The 18,204-nt window shown below is 38.0% G+C and overlaps 2 protein-coding genes across 4 annotated transcripts; one reads left to right on the top strand and one right to left on the bottom strand.

The window, feature by feature from the left end:
* Positions 1 to 962: 962 nt before the first annotated feature.
* On the top strand, positions 963 to 14,114 carry il15l (interleukin 15, like). Of its 3 annotated transcripts, none has more exons than XM_037774319.1 (5): positions 963 to 1,107; positions 5,426 to 5,777; positions 8,024 to 8,071; positions 10,094 to 10,234; positions 13,902 to 14,114. In XM_037774319.1, exons 2-5 carry the CDS (start codon positions 5,637 to 5,639, stop codon positions 14,061 to 14,063), a joined length of 492 nt encoding a protein of 163 aa, XP_037630247.1. In that variant the 5' UTR covers positions 963 to 1,107; positions 5,426 to 5,636; the 3' UTR covers positions 14,064 to 14,114. The 3 variants fall into 3 exon arrangements, with proteins under 3 accessions (XP_037630247.1, XP_037630246.1, XP_037630248.1); XM_037774318.1 differs by lacking the exon at positions 963 to 1,107 and adding an exon at positions 3,759 to 4,172; XM_037774320.1 differs by lacking the exon at positions 963 to 1,107 and adding an exon at positions 3,765 to 4,172 and having other exon boundaries at positions 10,097 to 10,234.
* A 3,128-nt stretch (positions 14,115 to 17,242) lies between these two features.
* triap1 (TP53 regulated inhibitor of apoptosis 1) lies at positions 17,243 to 17,912 on the bottom strand. Its single transcript, XM_037776434.1, has one exon. The coding sequence runs from the start codon at positions 17,753 to 17,755 to the stop codon at positions 17,531 to 17,533; it is 225 nt and encodes a 74-aa protein (XP_037632362.1). The 5' UTR covers positions 17,756 to 17,912; the 3' UTR covers positions 17,243 to 17,530.
* Between the last annotated feature and the right edge of the window lie 292 nt (positions 17,913 to 18,204).

The raw sequence follows: 18,204 nt of genomic DNA, 5'->3' as shown, positions 1-18,204 counted from the left end.
GTTAACACTTTGTTAATGTTAATAATTGGTTTGTAAACCGTCTATAAACATTATTTGGATGCTATTATAAAGTTGCAACTGATGATTATAATACCTTGTTAAATAGTTATAAATACTTTGTAAATCATCAATAAACATTATTTAGATAGTTAATACTTTGTTAATGGTTAATAATTGGTTTCTGGTCCATCTATCTATGTAATGTTTTACAAATCATTTGGTAATCATTAAAAAATACTTAATATAGTATACACAATTTTATAATGTGTGCAACAATAAACTGTTAATAAATACTTCACTAATGTAATTGTTATCGTCTCTTATCTGCTTTGATACAATATAGAATTTATAAACTAATTATTTCAATAAACATTATTAATTATCATTTTGTTATTTGTTAACAGTAAAATAATTATTAGCTAAATTTAATAAGCTATGAATTTACCATTTATAAATGATGGTTATTATAAAGTGTTACCAAATTTTGTAATATGGATTATTTAAAGTCTTATTTTTTTACCAATTTTGTAAATTCAATATCAACAAACAAAATAATAATAAAAAATAAAAAAAACAGAAAATAATGCTGTACAAATTTGAGGCTGTAAAATGTCACAAAACATATGGGGGTCAAATATGAAAGATAAGTTAAATAAACGTGTGGTTTCTGCGGGGCGCTGGTGACAAACTGGAGAGAACATAATGTTTTTGGTGCAAGTGGTGAAAAGGGAAATATTAACTAAATGTTCATCCAGTAACCCTCGTAGAGTCAGTGATGTACGGAAAATAAAGGTATGTGGTGCAAAATCAAAACTGAAAGTCTGTTTTTTATTGACCTGTGACGAGGGTATTACATTCATTGATTGTCTTCTCTACCTGTGTTTTATCTTGAGAAAGTCATACATTTACAGCAGTCAAACATGTCAGTGTTTGACGAGCTGCAGCAGAGTGAACTAGTGTAGACATATGAGCATTTAATCTTTCTTATAGGTGTAACTCAGTTTCGGTTTTAGTTTGCACGGAACCTGAAGACTTTGACCTCGTCTTTCACCTACTTTTCTCTACTGACCAGCCTGCAGTCCATTCTGCAGCGGTCCTCCTCTCAAGGTAAGAGCTTTACTCGATTTCTCAGTATTTCTCAGGTTTGAATGGAACTCCTGCTGGTTTTCAACTAAAACAAATCACAGATTCACAATTACAAAAGACTTTATATGAAAACAGTACAGTTGGAGAAGGGAAAATAACATTTACATAACAAGGGAATGTTACAAAGTACATTTACTCTCAAACTGTACGTAAGCACAATTTTGCAGTACTTGTTCTTTGCTATGCTACTTTGGTAATACTTCATAATAACCATCATTAATAAATGGTAAATTGATAGTTAATTAAACTTTAGTCATTTTACTGTTTTCAAACAATGACATAATAATTAATAACGTTTACTAACTTATTAGCAGTGCTATAATCTTTGTTATTTTATCATATATTGTATCATAGCTGATAGGAAACTATAACAATTATTCAATTCAATTGTTTTTATATAGCGTCAAATCATAACAGAAGTTATCTCAAGACGCTTTTTATATAGGTCTAGACCATACTCTATTGATATTACATAAGTACACTATCTATTAACAGTTTGTTGTTGCACACATTATAATATTTTATATACCATATTAAGTTTTTGTTAATGATTACCAAATGATTTGTAAACTGTTAAGAAATTGTTTGCAAAACTTCTTTAGGAAACAATGTTTAACAATTAACAAAGTATTAACTATCAATCTAAATAATATTTATAGATACTTTACAAAGTAGTATTAACCATTTAACAATGTATTACAATCCTAAGTTGCAACTTAAAAAAATATAGGCATCCAAATAACATTTATAGACCTTTAACAAACCAATTATTAACATTAACGATGTATTACAAATATCTATCTATGTATGGTTTATAGATGATTTACAAACAATTTCTTTAAGGTTTACAAATAATTTTGGAATCATTAACAAATACTTATATATATAGTATATAAAATGCATATATAGTATATAAAATGTTATGTGTGCAACAATAAATTGTTTAGAAAAAAAGAAATTATAGCATTACTATTAATTAGTAAACATTATTAATTATAATTTCATTGTTTGTTAACAGTAAAATACTTTAACTAAGTTTAATTAAGTGTTACCTCTACTTGTACTCCACTACATCTCAGAGGTAAATATTGTAGTTTTTACTGCACTACATTTATCAGACAGCTTTAGTTCCTTTGCAAGTTCAGATTATTAATAGATAATATAAATTAAATAATACATTACGATGTGTTATTATAGATGAATTTACCCAACAGTATATAAAGTCATTAAAATGAGCTCCACTTTTACCGGCTGCAACATTAATGTGATGGACAATAATTATCATACAATAATATAATCAGAATTAGGTTTTCATATACAAGGAATTTGCCTCGGTGTTTAGTGCATACAACGAACATATTAAGAGGAAATAAAAAATAAAAGCAAAATATAAGTCAAGAAACATAAATATAGAATAAAAAAATTACAATAAAATTGTGCAGGTTGTGCAAAAATATTGATCAGGGGACGTGCAAAGTGTATATGTACAGTAATATGTCAAATTGTAAGTAATAAAGATAATTCTGCATAATTGTGGTACTTTAAGTAAATTTGATGCGAATACTTTTGTGCTTTTACTTGAAAAAAGCTTGCAAAAACTGAGTTTGCGTAATACTTTATATGACCATGTTGCGACATGTTACAAAACATGTTGAGAAACGTGACTCACGGGATATGACATTTCTCTCCAACCGTTAGAAAAGATAAATCATCAGTATATTTGTTCTGTGTTCCTTCTGTTTTATGATACATGATTTGATAAGACGCGTTTTTATATTCCTGTGGCACAGGAAATTCTGGGTTTCCCGTAACTCAGGCCTGAGATTGTTTCTCAAGAAAAACGTCACATCTGTTATTAATGAGCAACAGTTTCCACAAACAAAGAGTATCTGTAGTGGTGATATCCGTGATATCTGGATTCTTGAATTAGTTTTCCAGTCCAGAAAAGTGACCCTCAATCACTGTTGAAGCACAACAGCTCAGCTGGGCTCTATATTCCTTCTATTCAACAGTTCCTCAGATGGTTCTTTGTCTCTTTCAGTTGTCAGTCTAGTTGAACCATTGGACAGCGTTTTGTTCTCCATGTACTAAACTAGATACCATCTATTAGTAAAGACGAGTTTCTACAAGCTAAAAGCATCAAAGACCATTCAGACATAAGTCCCGTTTCCACCGCAGGAACTTTCCCCCAGAACAACAAACTTTTTGAGAAACTCATTGCATTTCGACTGCAGGGTCTCAATTAATCGTTTTTATACTGCAACTATACTTGTATATACTTGTAGCCCACTAGTTTATGAAAGTACACTTTAAAGTATACTGTCAGTATACCGTTCATTCCTATGAAAGTTGCTCAGTGGAGCATGAAGCCTAAATGGCTCGACTTCCATCTGGTAAAATACCTACCATGGTACGTAACAGTTTGTCATTTCCCTCATCTGGATATGTTATTCACCGTTTACTCCTGTAAGCTATAAAAACTCCCTGCAGGGTTTTGAAGAGGAAACCATCCAAAAAGGGAGGCGGCAGAAGTTGAAGAAAGGTCTAAAAGAAGAGGGAGGAGGAAAGAAAGTGTCTGAGAAAAGAGGAGGGAGCTGAGAGTAACAGATCTAAAGAGGAGGAGGAGGGATGGGAGGAGGAAGAAAGTGAAAACAGGAGAGCAGGAGAGAAGAAGGGAGAAGGAGAGGAAGCTCTCCGGTGACCAGACTCTCACTTTCAACCAGGTGGAGACGAACTTCAGCAGCTCTGCACAGAAGAGACATAAATCAGGGAAACTTTCTTCTTCTTCTTCTTCTTCTTTACTTTTGGATTTACTGCACTGTGGCTTTTTTCCCCCCGAAGTTTGAAGTTAAACAGATGAACTTAAGGGACACATTAACTACGAAAGCTGGAATTTGTTTTTGGATGGTTTTCAGATTTCAGCTGTTTTTCTAACGCAGCTCCATGTTTTGTTAATTGGACCAACTGGAGGATTAACTGTCAATTACCCTTCATGGAGAGTTTCTAAACCCTTTTTTGGAAGCCAGGTATTTCAGTGTGTTCCTTTTAACCCTTCTGAGACTCAACTTTAATTACATAAATTGGGTTTCACTGTAAAGCTGAGACTCTGGTGGATCCAATGAGCCCAACTGTATTCATGTGTGATGATGTTAGTCCCCATAGGAGACATTTCATTGTAGTGAGACCATTTCATTGAAACTTGACCTCTCTGTATAAAATGACCTGTGGTGACCTCTAGGATAATCACAGCCTCATGAAACTTTACAGCCACAAACTAGAGACCTAGAGCATTCAGAGGATGGATGGATCAAACTAGAGACCTAGAGCATTCAGAGGATGGATGGATTAAACTAGAGACCTAGAGCCTTCAGAGGATGGATGGATCAAACTAGAGACCTAGAGCATTCAGAGGATGGATGGATTAAACTAGAGACCTAGAGCATTCAGAGGATGGATGGATCAAACTATAGACCTAGAGCATTCAGAGGATGGATGGATTAAACTAGAGACCTAGAGCATTCAGAGGATGGATGGATCAGACTAGAGACCTAGAGCATTCAGAGGATGGATGGATCAAACTAGAGACCTAGAGCCTTCAGAGGATGGATGGATCAGACTAGAGACCTAGAGCATTCAGAGGATGGATGGCTTTCCTAGCTAGATTGTTCAATAAGGGGGTTTCTGAGCAGTTTACACAACAGAAGTGCTCGCCATCCAATCATTGAAAAAATGCCTTTTTTTGCAGAAATCTCCAAATGTCAAAAGTTTTTGATCTCAAATCACAGCATGTCTTTTTCTCTGGTGTTCCTCAAGGTCTTGGTGTCTTAATGTGGTATTCTGGAGGGATTATTGATCATTTTTTATCAATTCTCCAGTGGTAAAAAAAATGGTTAAACTTAGCACCAAATCTGTGGAACAAATGGTATCAACCCCAACAATTGCTGCAACAACTTAGGAGACATAACAGAGCATGAGGATGCCCATCAGATACTTTGATATAGGATGTTTATTTCTGATTTGATCTCAAATTAATCTTCAGGTTCCCAGCTTTCAGATGATGTTCACCACTTCTATGTGACGTCTACTGTTGACCTGCTATCTCCCCCTAAAGACCCCCTGCACCCCCTAAAGACCCCCTGGACCCCCTAAAGACCCCCTGGACCCCCTAAAAAAAGACTAGAACAGGTCTACTCTGGGTCTCAGAGGGTTAACATCTGTAGCTAAACTGATATCAAGACGTTAAATCTTTACTGACTGATCTCTGTTCTCTGTTAAACAGCTGCTAAAGGAGGCTGTAAAGATTTCCTCAGCCGGTCTGGGATTCAGACTCGTGCAGGATTACAGGAAGATCAGTGGATGTTCGAACATGGACTTCTGACGGATTTGAACTTGAATCCTGAAGATCCACCAGGAGGTAGTGGAGTATCTCCGTGAGGATGTCGTAATGGTGTGAGCCAGCGGGATGTGATGATGGTTTTGCTGCCCGTGCCATGCTGAGAGGGTGGTTAGCTCTCGCGAGTGTATATCTGTGTCTCTCCTGTCTGCTCGGCGTGACGTCACCAAAGCCCCCCGGCTGCACTAAACCCCTCCTCCTCGAAAAGGTCAACGGCTTCATCGAAATCGCCAACAATGTATGAGCTTCACTTTATGTCTTTAATATGCATCTTTACTGTTTACAATAACCATCATTTATAAATGGTAAATTGATAGTTAATTCAACTTTAGTTATTTTACTGTTAACAAACAATGAAATGTTAATGAATAATGTTTATTAATTATTAGTAATGCTATAACTTATGTTATTTTATCATTAGTTTAAATAATTAGTTTATAAATTATATATTGTATCATAGTTGATAAGAGAATTACAATCTGATTACATTAGTAAAGTGACAAACTATTAACTATCTATATTAATAATGTTTATAGTTGCTTTATTTATATACTTTAAATGAAGTATTTATTAACCATTTAACAATGTTTAACAATTATAATTATCAGTTGCAACTTTATAATAGACATCCAAATAATGTTTATAGACCTTTAACAAACCAATTATTAACCATTAACAAAGTGTTACAAATATAGATCTAAATAATGTTTATAGATGTTTTACCAACAATTTGTTAAACATCTATAAACATTATATAGATAAAAATAAATGAAATCAACTATTGATAAATAACAAATTAGAATCTACAAATAACATCCTAATCATTATCAAATATTATATATATATATATATACATATATATATGTATATATATATATATAGTATATAAAATGTTATAACGTTTGCAGCAATAAACTGTTGGAATAACATCAATTATAGCATTACTAATAATTAGTAAACATTAATAATTATAATTGTATTGTTTGTTAACAATAAAATAACTAAAGTTTAATGAACTATCAATTTAACATTTATAAATTATGGTTATTATAAAGTGTTACCCTTTCACTGTGTCACTGAGAATTATATATATATATCCAGGTTTTATATTCAGGTTTTAGTAGCTGCTTCTCAGTCGGGACGATGTTTAGTCTCTTATCTAACAAAGATGCAGGTATGAATCATCATCATCATGAATCATGGTTTAAATGCATGATTATGGGGTGCAGCGATCTTTGCTATCAGCTTTATTGAAGAGTAATAAACAATATGTCGTGTGACATATCGCCGTCAATAAAAATAACTTGACCTTTGGTTTCGGGACGGTCCAAAAGTCCTGCGTTTGTTCTCCTTCCTGCCTTTAGAGGACTTTACTCTTTGCTCTGAGCGTCTAATAATGACGCTGAAGGTGTTTACATTGGAGTTAGTTGAAAGCCCGGTGTGTCACATACTGTCGCTAAAGGGCGCCTCAGTATCAGACGGTGAGGAGAGAAGAGAAGTCCTGGCGTTTTTCTGTTCGTTTTTCTACAAAAAGTTAGCCCACAGAAAGATTTATTACTTTGGATTACAAACCGTCTGAAAGGAATACGATATGATCCCAACACCGCATTAGAAAGCTACGGTGGTGACAAAGCAGCTGCAGGTTAAAGTTAGTCTCTACAGCGCAGCGTTCCAGAGATATTCTAAAAAGGGTAATTAAAGTACTTTTCTGTCGTGTACCGACCCCAGGGGGTTAATAGTACGTCACTTGTTCCGACCGTCGAATAACGCCGCGGGTGGGTTTACATTGGAGTTAGTTGAAAGCCCAGTTCGTCACATAATGTTGCTAAAGGGCGCCTCCGTGCGTCGGTGAGAACGGGTTGAACGAGTGGAAATTGACACGAGTTGTTGGACATTTTGTTGGAAAAAGGAGGAATCATTTTTTCTGTAAGATATCATACGAACCGTATAACGTATAAGTATACGTTAAGTTAAGTTAAGTTAAGTTAAGTTAAGTTAAGTTAAGTTAAGTTGAGTGGAGTGGAATGACCCTTTAAGCTTTCATTCAGCTGCTTCTCTGCAGGAACACGTGGACGCAGCAGCACTAAGTTAGATAACGAGCGTTTTACAACAACGAGTCCACAGGGCAACAGACTGAGCAGGACGGCCACGGCTCCACTTGGTGAACAATTAGCTTTTTGAATCCTATTTTATCAGAACCGCTGGCAGACATCATTCCACATCTGGATGACATCTGTAAACATTCCTACATCCTTAACATCCAGCTGTTTCGTGACTCTCATCTAGAGAAACATCAGAGCAGGATTTACGGCTCTAAATGTGTCCAACACTCACAGATCTTTGTCTGATTTGTCCTCTGTGTGCTCCGCTGTTGTAAAGCTGTGTGTGGTGTGTCTACATTTAATGCGTGTTAAAAAACTGAAGCACATAAATAATATATAACATTACATAACTTTACGTATTTAACTTTGTGTTCTTCCTCAGACGTCTTTCAACTGCAGCCTGTACACGCCCTCCAATGAAGACGTCAAGGTATGAGCTTCCTCCTAAAGCCGTCCACTTGTGATCCGATCACTCAGGATGTACTGTATGATAATACCAGGTGTGATCCGATCACTCAGGGCGTACTGTATGATAATACCAGATGGGATCCCATCACTCAGGACATACTGTATGAAAATACCAGGTGTGATCAGATCACTCAGGACGTACTGTATGATAATACCAGGTGTGATCCGATCACTCAGGACGTACTGTATGATGATACCAGGTGTGATCCGATCACTCAGGACGTACTGTATGATAATACCAGGTATGATCCCATCACTCCGGACGTACTGTATGATAATACCAGGTGTGATCAGATCACTCAGGGCGTACTGTATGATAATACCAGGTGTGATCAGATCACTCAGAATGTACTGTATGATAATACCAGGCGTGATCCCATCAATCAGGACATACTGTATGATAATACCAGGTGTGATCCAATCACTCGGGACGTACTGTATGATAATACCAGGTGTGATCTGATCACTCGGAACGTACTGTATGATAATACCAGGTGTGATCCGATCACTCCGGACGTACTGTATGATAATACCAGGTGTGATCAGATCACTCAGGACGTACTGTATGATAATACCAGGTGTGATCCGATCACTCCGGACGTACTGTATGATGATACCAGGTGTGATCCGATCACTCAGGACGTACTGTATGATGATACAAGGTGTGATCCGATCACTCAGGACGTACTGTATGATAATACCAGGTGTGATCCGATCACTCAGGACGTACTGTATGATAATACCAGGTGTGATCCGATCACTCAGGACGTACTGTATGATAATACCAGGTGTGATCCGATCACTCAGGACGTACTGTATGATAATACCAGGTGGGATCAGATCACTCAGGACGTACTGTATGATACCAGGTGTGATCAGATCACTCAGGACGTATTGTATGATACCAGGTGTGATCAGATCACTCAGGACGTACTGTATGATACCAGGTGTGATCAGATCACTCAGGACGTACTGTATGATACCAGGTGTGATCAGATCACTCAGGACGTACTGTATGATACCAGGTGTGATCAGATCACTCAGGACGTACTGTATGATACCAGGTGTGATCAGGATCTGATGAATGCTACAAATGATTTTAAATCGCTCGTACGTTCCACTTAAGAACAAACATGGCTTCACCTGTCCCTCTCTCTCATTGTCTCTCTCATTGTCTCTCTCATTGTCTCTCTCACTTTATCTCTCATTGTCTCTCATTGTCTCTCATTGTCTCCTTCTCTCACCTGTCTCCCTCTCATTGTCTCTCATTGTCTCCCTCCTATTATTTATCTCTCATTGTCTCCCTTTCATTGTCTCTTTCTCATTGTCTGTCTCATTGTCTCTCTCATTGTCTCCCCCTCATTGTCTCCCTCTCTCACCTGTCTCCCTCTTATTGTCTCCCTCTCATTGTCTCTTTCTCATTGTCTGTCTCATTGTCTCTCATTGTCTCCCTCTCATTGTCTCTCTCATTGTCTCCCTCTCTCACCTGTCTCCCTCTCATTGTCTCCCTCTCATTTTCTCCCTCTCCCACCTGTCTCCCTCTCATTGTCGCTCTCATTGTCTCTCTCATTGTCTCCCTCTCCCACCTGTCTCCCTCTCATTGTCTCTCTCATTGTCTCCATCTCATTGTCTCCCTCTCCCACCTGTCTCCCTCTCATTGTCGCTCTCATTGTCTCTCTCATTGTCTCCCTCTCCCACCTGTCTCCCTCTCATTGTCTCTCTCATTGTCTCCATCTCATTGTCTCCCTCTCCCACCTGTCTCCCTCTCATTGTCGCTCTCATTGTCTCTCTCATTGTCTCCCTCTCCCACCTGTCTCCCTCTCATTGTCTCTCTCATTGTCTCCCTCCTATTGTTTATCTCTCATTGTCTCTTACATTATCCCTCTCATCGTCTCTCTCTCTCATTGTCTCTCTCATTGTCTCCCTCTCCTTGTCTCTCTCATTGTCTCTCTCATTGTCTCTCTCATTGTCTCTTTCTCTCCAGCAGAAATGTCCCAGATCCTCCCTGCAATGTTTTGCTGCTGAAGTTGAAGTCCTCTTTGTCGAGTGGCATATCAATAATGTCCCCGGAGCGGACAAATTCAGATTGCACAAGAAGCTTGAAGGTGAAGCGGACTTAATTAAGGTAAGGACGGAGGAAGACAGACACACTTACAGTCTGTAGGACGGGATTTATCATGGAGGGTCGAGATGAGCGCTTAAAATTCATTATGAGGACCAAATAATGTCGGAGAGACACAACGCGGTGTTTTCTTACATTTCTTATGTTATGAAACATGACGATTTTAGAGTTTCTTGACATCTGAATTATGTTTCCCTTTACGAAAAAGTACTTTATTTGATTAAGTAAACTAAAGTTCAAGTATATTTCCCAAGAATACTTTATGTAGTAGGTATTCTAATATCAATGTACTAGTAGTATACTTGTAAGTGTACTACTTCTATACTTCTTGGGACTAAATTGGCCCACTCTTTAGTTTATAAAGTATACTTTTTAGTGTACTTTGTTGTAAGAATAGTGAACTAGTTTCTAAGTTGTATTTTGTAAAGCATGCTGTACTGTGAAGTGAACTATTCTACAAGTGAACTCATATGTTAGTTTACTAAAACTAAAAAACTAAAAAGTAGAACTATAGTTCTATACGTGTAGCCCACTTTTTAGTTTATGAAAGAACCTTTTAAAGTATACTCTGTTAACTACTAGTTTAATAGTTTTTACTGCAAGTATTCTTGTAAGTTTTCTTTAACTTATAGTAATTATCCAATGATTTATGTATTACATAAAGAGACATTTGCTATTTGACTTGATGTTTTGCAAAATGAATCACACATTCACCAATTCAAAATGAACCTTAAAGGGAGATTAGTCAAGTATTTAATACTCTTATCAACATGGGAGTGGACTAATATGCTGCTTTATGCAAAATGTATGTATGTATTTATTATTTTAAATCAATTAAAAACACAAAACAATGACAATCCAAGTTAAACCAGGGGTCAGCAACCTGCGTCTCTTTAGCTCCTCTCCAGAGGCTCCCTGTGGATTTAAAAAAGTGAAAATGAATAACTGTTTTTTGTTTAAATTTTTATTTTTATTTATCATTGTTGTAGGTCTATGGTACGACGGTACGACGGAGTATTAGGGCCACATTGAGGAAAAAAAATAAATCTGAGATTTAGAGAATAAAGTCATAATATTATAAAGTAGTCATTTTACGTGTTATTTTCTTTTTTTCTCTTAAAGTTATGACTTTATTCTCGTAATATTACGACTTTTTTTCTCGTAGTTATGACTTTATTCTCGTACCAATGGATTCATTTTACTTTCATATGATACCAGTATCTTCACTCTAGCTATAAAACTGAGGCCGCTACAACCTCCGAAAGACTGATTGCATTAATGTGTTAAAGAAATTACGGGCGTTATTATTGCGTTAACTTTGACAGCCCTCACGGGAACGCAATTTTTAAGAGACAGGGTTGAAAAACATGGTTTGTCGAGTGCCAGTAGAGTGGCAGCATCGGAAAACAACTGTCCAATCAGAGCTGTGAGTTAAACGCTCAACGTTAAACAGTCACAGACTTGTGAGTTAACAGACGATTAAGAAACGTTGGACTCTGACTCGTCTGTTGGGAAACTCTCGCTGTCGCTGCGAGGAACGACCTCGCCGTGACATCGTGAATCATGAGGTTGCTCCACAGAGCGACCGGTGGAACGTGTTAAACCACAGCTGGAGGTGGAGCAGAGGAAGAGAACCAGATGTTGCCACACTTCCAGTTGTCTTCCTCCTCACTCACTGACATCATGATCCAGCTGTTGGGACTTATGGAGGGTTTATTTCCTGTGTTTGGGTCTCAGACTCGCTGTAAACCCTGGGGGTTGTGTGTGTGCTGTTGGACTACTACTGTTTTAACTTTATGAGGACCAGTCTGGGAACATTTCTGGAGAATGAGTAGGCCTTCTGTCCTCCCTTCTTCAAAGGGCTCTTACTTCACTTACTCACTGTATATATCAATTACTCATCTTGAATTCTTGAAGAAAGCTTCTCTCATGCCTCCATGGTGAACGAAGAATCAAAAAACGGACAGAAGTCATGATGAATTAAAGTAAATGAATTAAAGGGGGCTGCGTTTAACAACAGCAAAACTATATCACAATGTGTTTAAAACCTCTCTCACCACTCGGTGTATAACCCGTAGTAGTATAATCCAAGTCTCATTTATCCAGTCGTATGCTCACTACTTCCCAAACACGTACATCTTCTCTAAAATCATACTATTTAAAACACTTCTGCATTAACAGTCTCGCTCGCGCAGACACATTACTCGAGTCAGCATACGACTGGATAAATTACACTTGGATTATTCTGCACCAGTTGTGTGAGAGTTTGTAAACAGATGTTTTGACATAGTTTTGCTGTTGTTAAACGCGGCCCCCATTTACTTTAATTAGAACAGTCAAAGTTAACGCAATAATAACGCGTTAACGCAAACGCCACTAATTTCTTAAACGCAACTTGTGATTTTTAGGTTGTAGCGGGTTCAGTTTTAAAGCTAGAATGAAGATACTGTTCATCATATGAAACTAGAAAAACCTGATGAATCCATCGGTACCAACCATGTCAGACTAGTTTGTAGTGAAGGAGGATAAATAACGCTCCAAACTTGTGCAACATTTTCGTGAGGAAAAACTGTCATGGCCATTTTCAAAGGGGTCCCTTGACCTCTGACCTCTAGATATGTGAATGTGTGAAGGTTTTTGTCCAAAATAATGTCAGAAAATTGTCAGAAAAAAGTCAGAAAAAACTTTGAGAAATATCCGAACAATGTCCGAAAATTGTCCAAGAAATGGCAACATTTTTTTTTTAAAAAAGTCTGGAAAATGTCAGAAAGAAAGGCAGAAGAAAAGTCCAATACTGGTATCATATGAAACTATAAAACCTGATGAATCCATCGGTACCAACCATGTCAGACAAAGGGGTCCCTTGACCTCTGACTTCCAGATCTGTGAATGTAAATGGGTTCTATGGGTACCCACGAGTCTCCCCTTTACAGACATGCCCACTTTATGATCATCACATGCAGTTTGGGGCAAGTCATAGTCAAGTCAGCACACTGACACACTGACAGCTGTTGTTGCCTGTTGGGCTGCAGTTTGCCATGTTATGATTGGAGCATATTGTTTTATGCTAAATGCAGTACCTGTGAGGGTTTCTGGATCAATATCTGTCATTGTTTTGTGTTGTTAATTGATTTCCAATAATAAATATATACATACATTTTGCATAAAGCAGCATATTTGTCCACTTCCATGTTGATAAGAGTCTAATACTTGACAAATCTCCCTTTAAGGTTCATTTTGAACAGATAAAAAATATGCGATTAATCAAGATTAACTATGGACAATCATGATTAATGGCAATTAAATATTTGAATTGATTAACAGCCCTAATTACGATGCAATAAAGAGTCTGAAAGCCACTTTGTGAGTTTAAGAGCAGCTTTTTCACCGTTTCTTTCTTTCACATATATCACTTTATCATCTGCATACATTTGAACGTCGGCTCCAACACATGCTGAAGGCAGATCATTAGTCTATAAGCCAAAGAGGAGAGGACCTAGACTAGAGCCCTAGGGTACTCCGACATTATAACTGAGAATGGGTGACAACATGTCCTTTAGGTCTGGGGTTATAATATTTGATGATTTTATTTAACAACTCTGCTCCAGTTGCTCTTTAGGTCTCGTTTGCATTTATATAATATTAATATATCTCTGTTTCCCCTCCACAGCCGACCACAGAGTCAGGATGTCGTCATTGTGAAGTCTTCGAGATGAAACAACCATTAATGTTCCTCGAAGACCTTCAAAGGACTCTTCAGTGGATGAACGCTCGGTACTGCGACCCAACCCCCCGAAAGTTACTTTCAAAACACCCGTTTTCCTCTTCATGAACTTTTTATATGACCTGAGCACAAATAAAGTGCACCATGCATGATGTCTGAGCTTCTCAGTCGTGTTTCATTTACAGCTGGAGGGAACAAAGCGGAGGCATTTTGGTAAAATACCTGGATTCTCTAATCTGCAATACAAACAAATCTCTTATTGAATCTTTTATCTCTTTTTATTAGCAATCAACATTGTACAAAATATCATCCGATTGAATGGGTGTTATCAGCATTTATCAGCCCCATAGATATGGGTTAGAAGGGGCCTGTTATCATCTATTCACATGTTTGATCACGATGCGAATACAAGAAGACGACGCCGACCTCTAGTTGTAAGTATGACAGGAGTAAAGGAGGAAGTCAGGTGACGTAGTATCACGAAGCAACAAAGTCCACGTAGGAAGGCCAAAAACCAAGATGGAGACGGCCAAAAACCAAGATGGTGATTTCTCTCTAACAGCCAGCAGGGGGCGACTCCTCTGGTCGTACAGAAGTCTATGAGAAAATGAGCCTACTTCCCTCTTGATCTATTACCTCAGTAAACATTGTAAACATGAGTTTATGGTCTCAATCTTCTTCAATACAGCATGATGTTCATTTAGTAAATGATGGCCCCATAATGATTCAGATAGACCATAAAGCAGGGGATGTTTTAGGGCAATCGTTTGATCATTCTCTCTAATCATTTCATCATACCATCTATCTGTTGGCTGTCAACAGGAAGTGGTAAAAAGCTGCTACAGACCGCAGAAGAAGAAGAAAGTCTGGTTAAGGTCATTGTCAGTGTGTCACTGAACAAATATGTGGAGTTTGTATCAAAGCCAACAGAAAACATTTAACAGCAAGGGTGGAAATCCAGCTGCTGAAAGACACATGTTCATCCTGAATCTGCAGAGCTGCAACAACAAAAACTCTTTTTGCAATGACGGAAAGATTATTTATTATTAACGAAGGTTATTTCCCAGTTAAAAGATGTACGGTGTTATTCTGTAGTTTCTTATACTAATATCTATGTACCACTAGTATACTTGTCGTATGAGCCACTTTTCTGTATACTTAAAGGGACTGTTTGTAAGTTCTTACTCGTATAAATCATTGCTGGTCGGTGTCTCATGGTCTCGCGTGTGTCTACGCTGTTCAGACTCAGACTCCAACACAAACTCCAGTGAAGCATCAAAACCTCTTGGTTGTATCTAGTGAAGCCCGTCTGTTAAACAGTGTTGGCCGCGGTCGGAGGACGCGGAGGAGACCATAGCTTTGGTCTCCAGGACCGGAGTCTCTGCTCCTCTGCTCCTCTGCCTGCCTTCACTCACACACCGCGCTCCTTCTCTCTCTCTCTCTCCACCTCTCACGTGCATGCTGCTCACTCCACACTGCAGAAGAGTTAGTGTAGCTCTGAGAATATCTAGGGAATGTTCAGTGGACGTTTGTGCAGAAATAACTGCTGCAGCTCCTCCAGACCAACAGAGGTTTCCCGTGTCTTGTGAAGCGACGGGGCTCCGCAGAGAGAAACGTTATCGTCTCCGACCAAAACTCCGGCGTCTCCCCCGTTCCCTCCGGCCGCGGTCGGGGGGCCGAGGCAGGAAAAGCCAACACTAGGATCAGCATTGATTCATGGAGAGACCTTGGTCTGGTCAGCTAACATTACTGCCAAGCAGCTGAAATATAGAGTGATATTGTGCTTTTAGCTGACGTGTGTCTCCTCACTGTGTTGAGCGATGCTCCTTCATGTCTATGTAGAGCGAGCACAAGCGCCAGCAACAGGACGCTGACTTTAGTTGACTTAACGGCCACAGGTGAAGCTGTTAACAAGACATTTCTGATTCTTACAAACAGTCCCTTTAAATAAAAAAACAAAGCAGAAAAAATATATTGTCAAAAATGACACATTTTTAATAAAAATTACAGTGCAGCAGACATATTGAAAATGAAAACTTAAATATATATTTTTTATAATTAACTGTCATATAAGAAAGAAAAAAAAAGAGAAAATGAGAAAAAAATTCAACTGATTATAATTCTCATTATTGAATGATCAGGTAGTTATTTATCCAGCTAATGTTTTAATATTTTAGTTTATAAAATGTCTGAAATGAGAGAAAAATGTCCAAGGTGACGTCTTCATGTGTCTTGTTTTGTCCAAAAAAACTCCAAAAATATTCAGTTTCCATGATGTAAACAGAGAAAATCTGCAACCAGAGGATGACCTGTGTTTTATATACTCGTCTTCAGCAATGACAGCAGACGAACATTCATGTTAAATAAACGCAGAAATATAAGCAGCAGGTTTGGAAAGAAAGAAATAAAGAAAACAATCCGCTCTGGGATCCGTTTAGTGCGTTTAAAGCAGCAGAAACACGCTCTGTTCATCTCTTCCTGACAGAAAACCTTTCGCTATGCTTCTTCTGTATATATACATATATACATACACACACACACTGTATATATATATATATATATAAAATTATAATGTTTTCTGCTGTTAATATGTATACTGTCATTTTGAAATAAAAAAAAAACAAAAACTAAAAAAACACGCTGTGTTCAAAATGACATTATACATATTAACAGCAGAAAACATTATATATATATATATATATATATATATATAATTATAATGTTATAATGTATTCTGCTGTTAATATGTATACTGTCATTTTGAAATTAAAAAAAACTAAATAACTAAAAAAGCACGCTGTGTTCAGGCTCCTCGTCCCGCTGACGGTGCAGCAGCTCTGCTTCTGCACATGCTCAGTGGGCCTCGTGGACCCACTCATTAATTTACGTCTTCATGTGTCTTGTGTTGTCCAAAAATATTCAGTTTCAATGATGTAAACAGAGAAAAGCTGCAACCAGAGGATGACCTGTGTTTTATATACTCGTCTTCAGCAACGACAGCAGCCCACATTCATATTAAGTAAACGCAGAAATATAAGCAGCGGGTTTGAAAAGAAAAAAAATAAACAAAACAATCCGCTCTGGGATCCGTTTAGTGCGTTTAAAGCAGAAGAAACACACTCAGAAACACGCTCTGTTCATTTCTTCCTCACAAAACAAAAAAGCAATGAAAACAATTAATGTATGCAAAATCTTTAAAGTCTTTAAGTGAAATTATTGTCATACTCTCGCGAGGTCTTTTTTTTTTTATTTTTAATTTCATGTTGGTTTTGTTTCATTTCTGTTGTCCCTTTTATGTGTGGCATTATGTTTTTAATGTTTTCTGCTGTTAATATGTATACTGTCATTTTGATGTTAAAAAAAAACAAAAACAAAAAAAAACACTCAGTTCAGGTTCCTCGTCCAGCTGACGGTGCAGCAGCTCTGCGCATGCTCAGTGGGCCTCTTGAACCCACTCTGCGCATGCTCAGTGGGCCTCGTGAATACACTCTGCGCATGCGCAGTGGGCCACTTGGACTCACTCCCATGACGGTCAGATGTACTGATCTCCTCGGTTCTGGATCGATCAGCCTCCCTCAGCTCTCGGGCTTGTCCTTGTTGGGTCCCATGAAGTCCAGTCCGTCCACCGGGATGTCCTTGTCCCGGATGGCGGTCTGCACGCAGCGCTGGTAGCTCTTGAAGCTCTCGGTGCACGGGTCACCGCTCCGGTCTCCCTTCAGGAACTGCTCCGCGAACCAGCGGTTGAAGCACTGGTCGTACTCCCGCTTGAGCTCGGTGCAGGCCTCTCCGACGCTGTTCATCTCCTCTCCGGCCGCAGCTGAAGTCCTTCAGAGAGTCAGAAGACACGACGAGGAGGAGGAGGAAGAGGAAGAAGAAGAAGAAGAAGAAGAAGAAGAAGAGACAATATGGAGGATTTTATTCTTAACTGCGTCAACACGAACTCTCTCCTTGAACCGCGACATGTGATTGGCTGCTGGTTTGAGAGCGACGTAGTAACGTAATGGCGTCATGACGTGTCAAAGATATTGCGTTGAGAGAGAGGAATCACTCTGAGATTCAAGATACAAGATTCAAGAGTTTTATTTGCCATTTGCACCTTTAAGTACATTGGAATTCTGAGCAATTCTTATTATTTTTATTGATTTACATTCATATTCTTGTTTCTCTGTACCATTTTCTTGAGTATATGTCTGCAATGTTTGTATATTTGAATGGTTTTTTTTCAATAAAGATTAAGAAACCCCACCCC

This window comes from Sebastes umbrosus, chromosome 7, assembly GCF_015220745.1.
Source record: "Sebastes umbrosus isolate fSebUmb1 chromosome 7, fSebUmb1.pri, whole genome shotgun sequence".
NCBI lineage: Eukaryota > Metazoa > Chordata > Actinopteri > Perciformes > Sebastidae > Sebastes > Sebastes umbrosus.
This window is presented reverse-complemented; position numbering and strand designations above follow the sequence as displayed.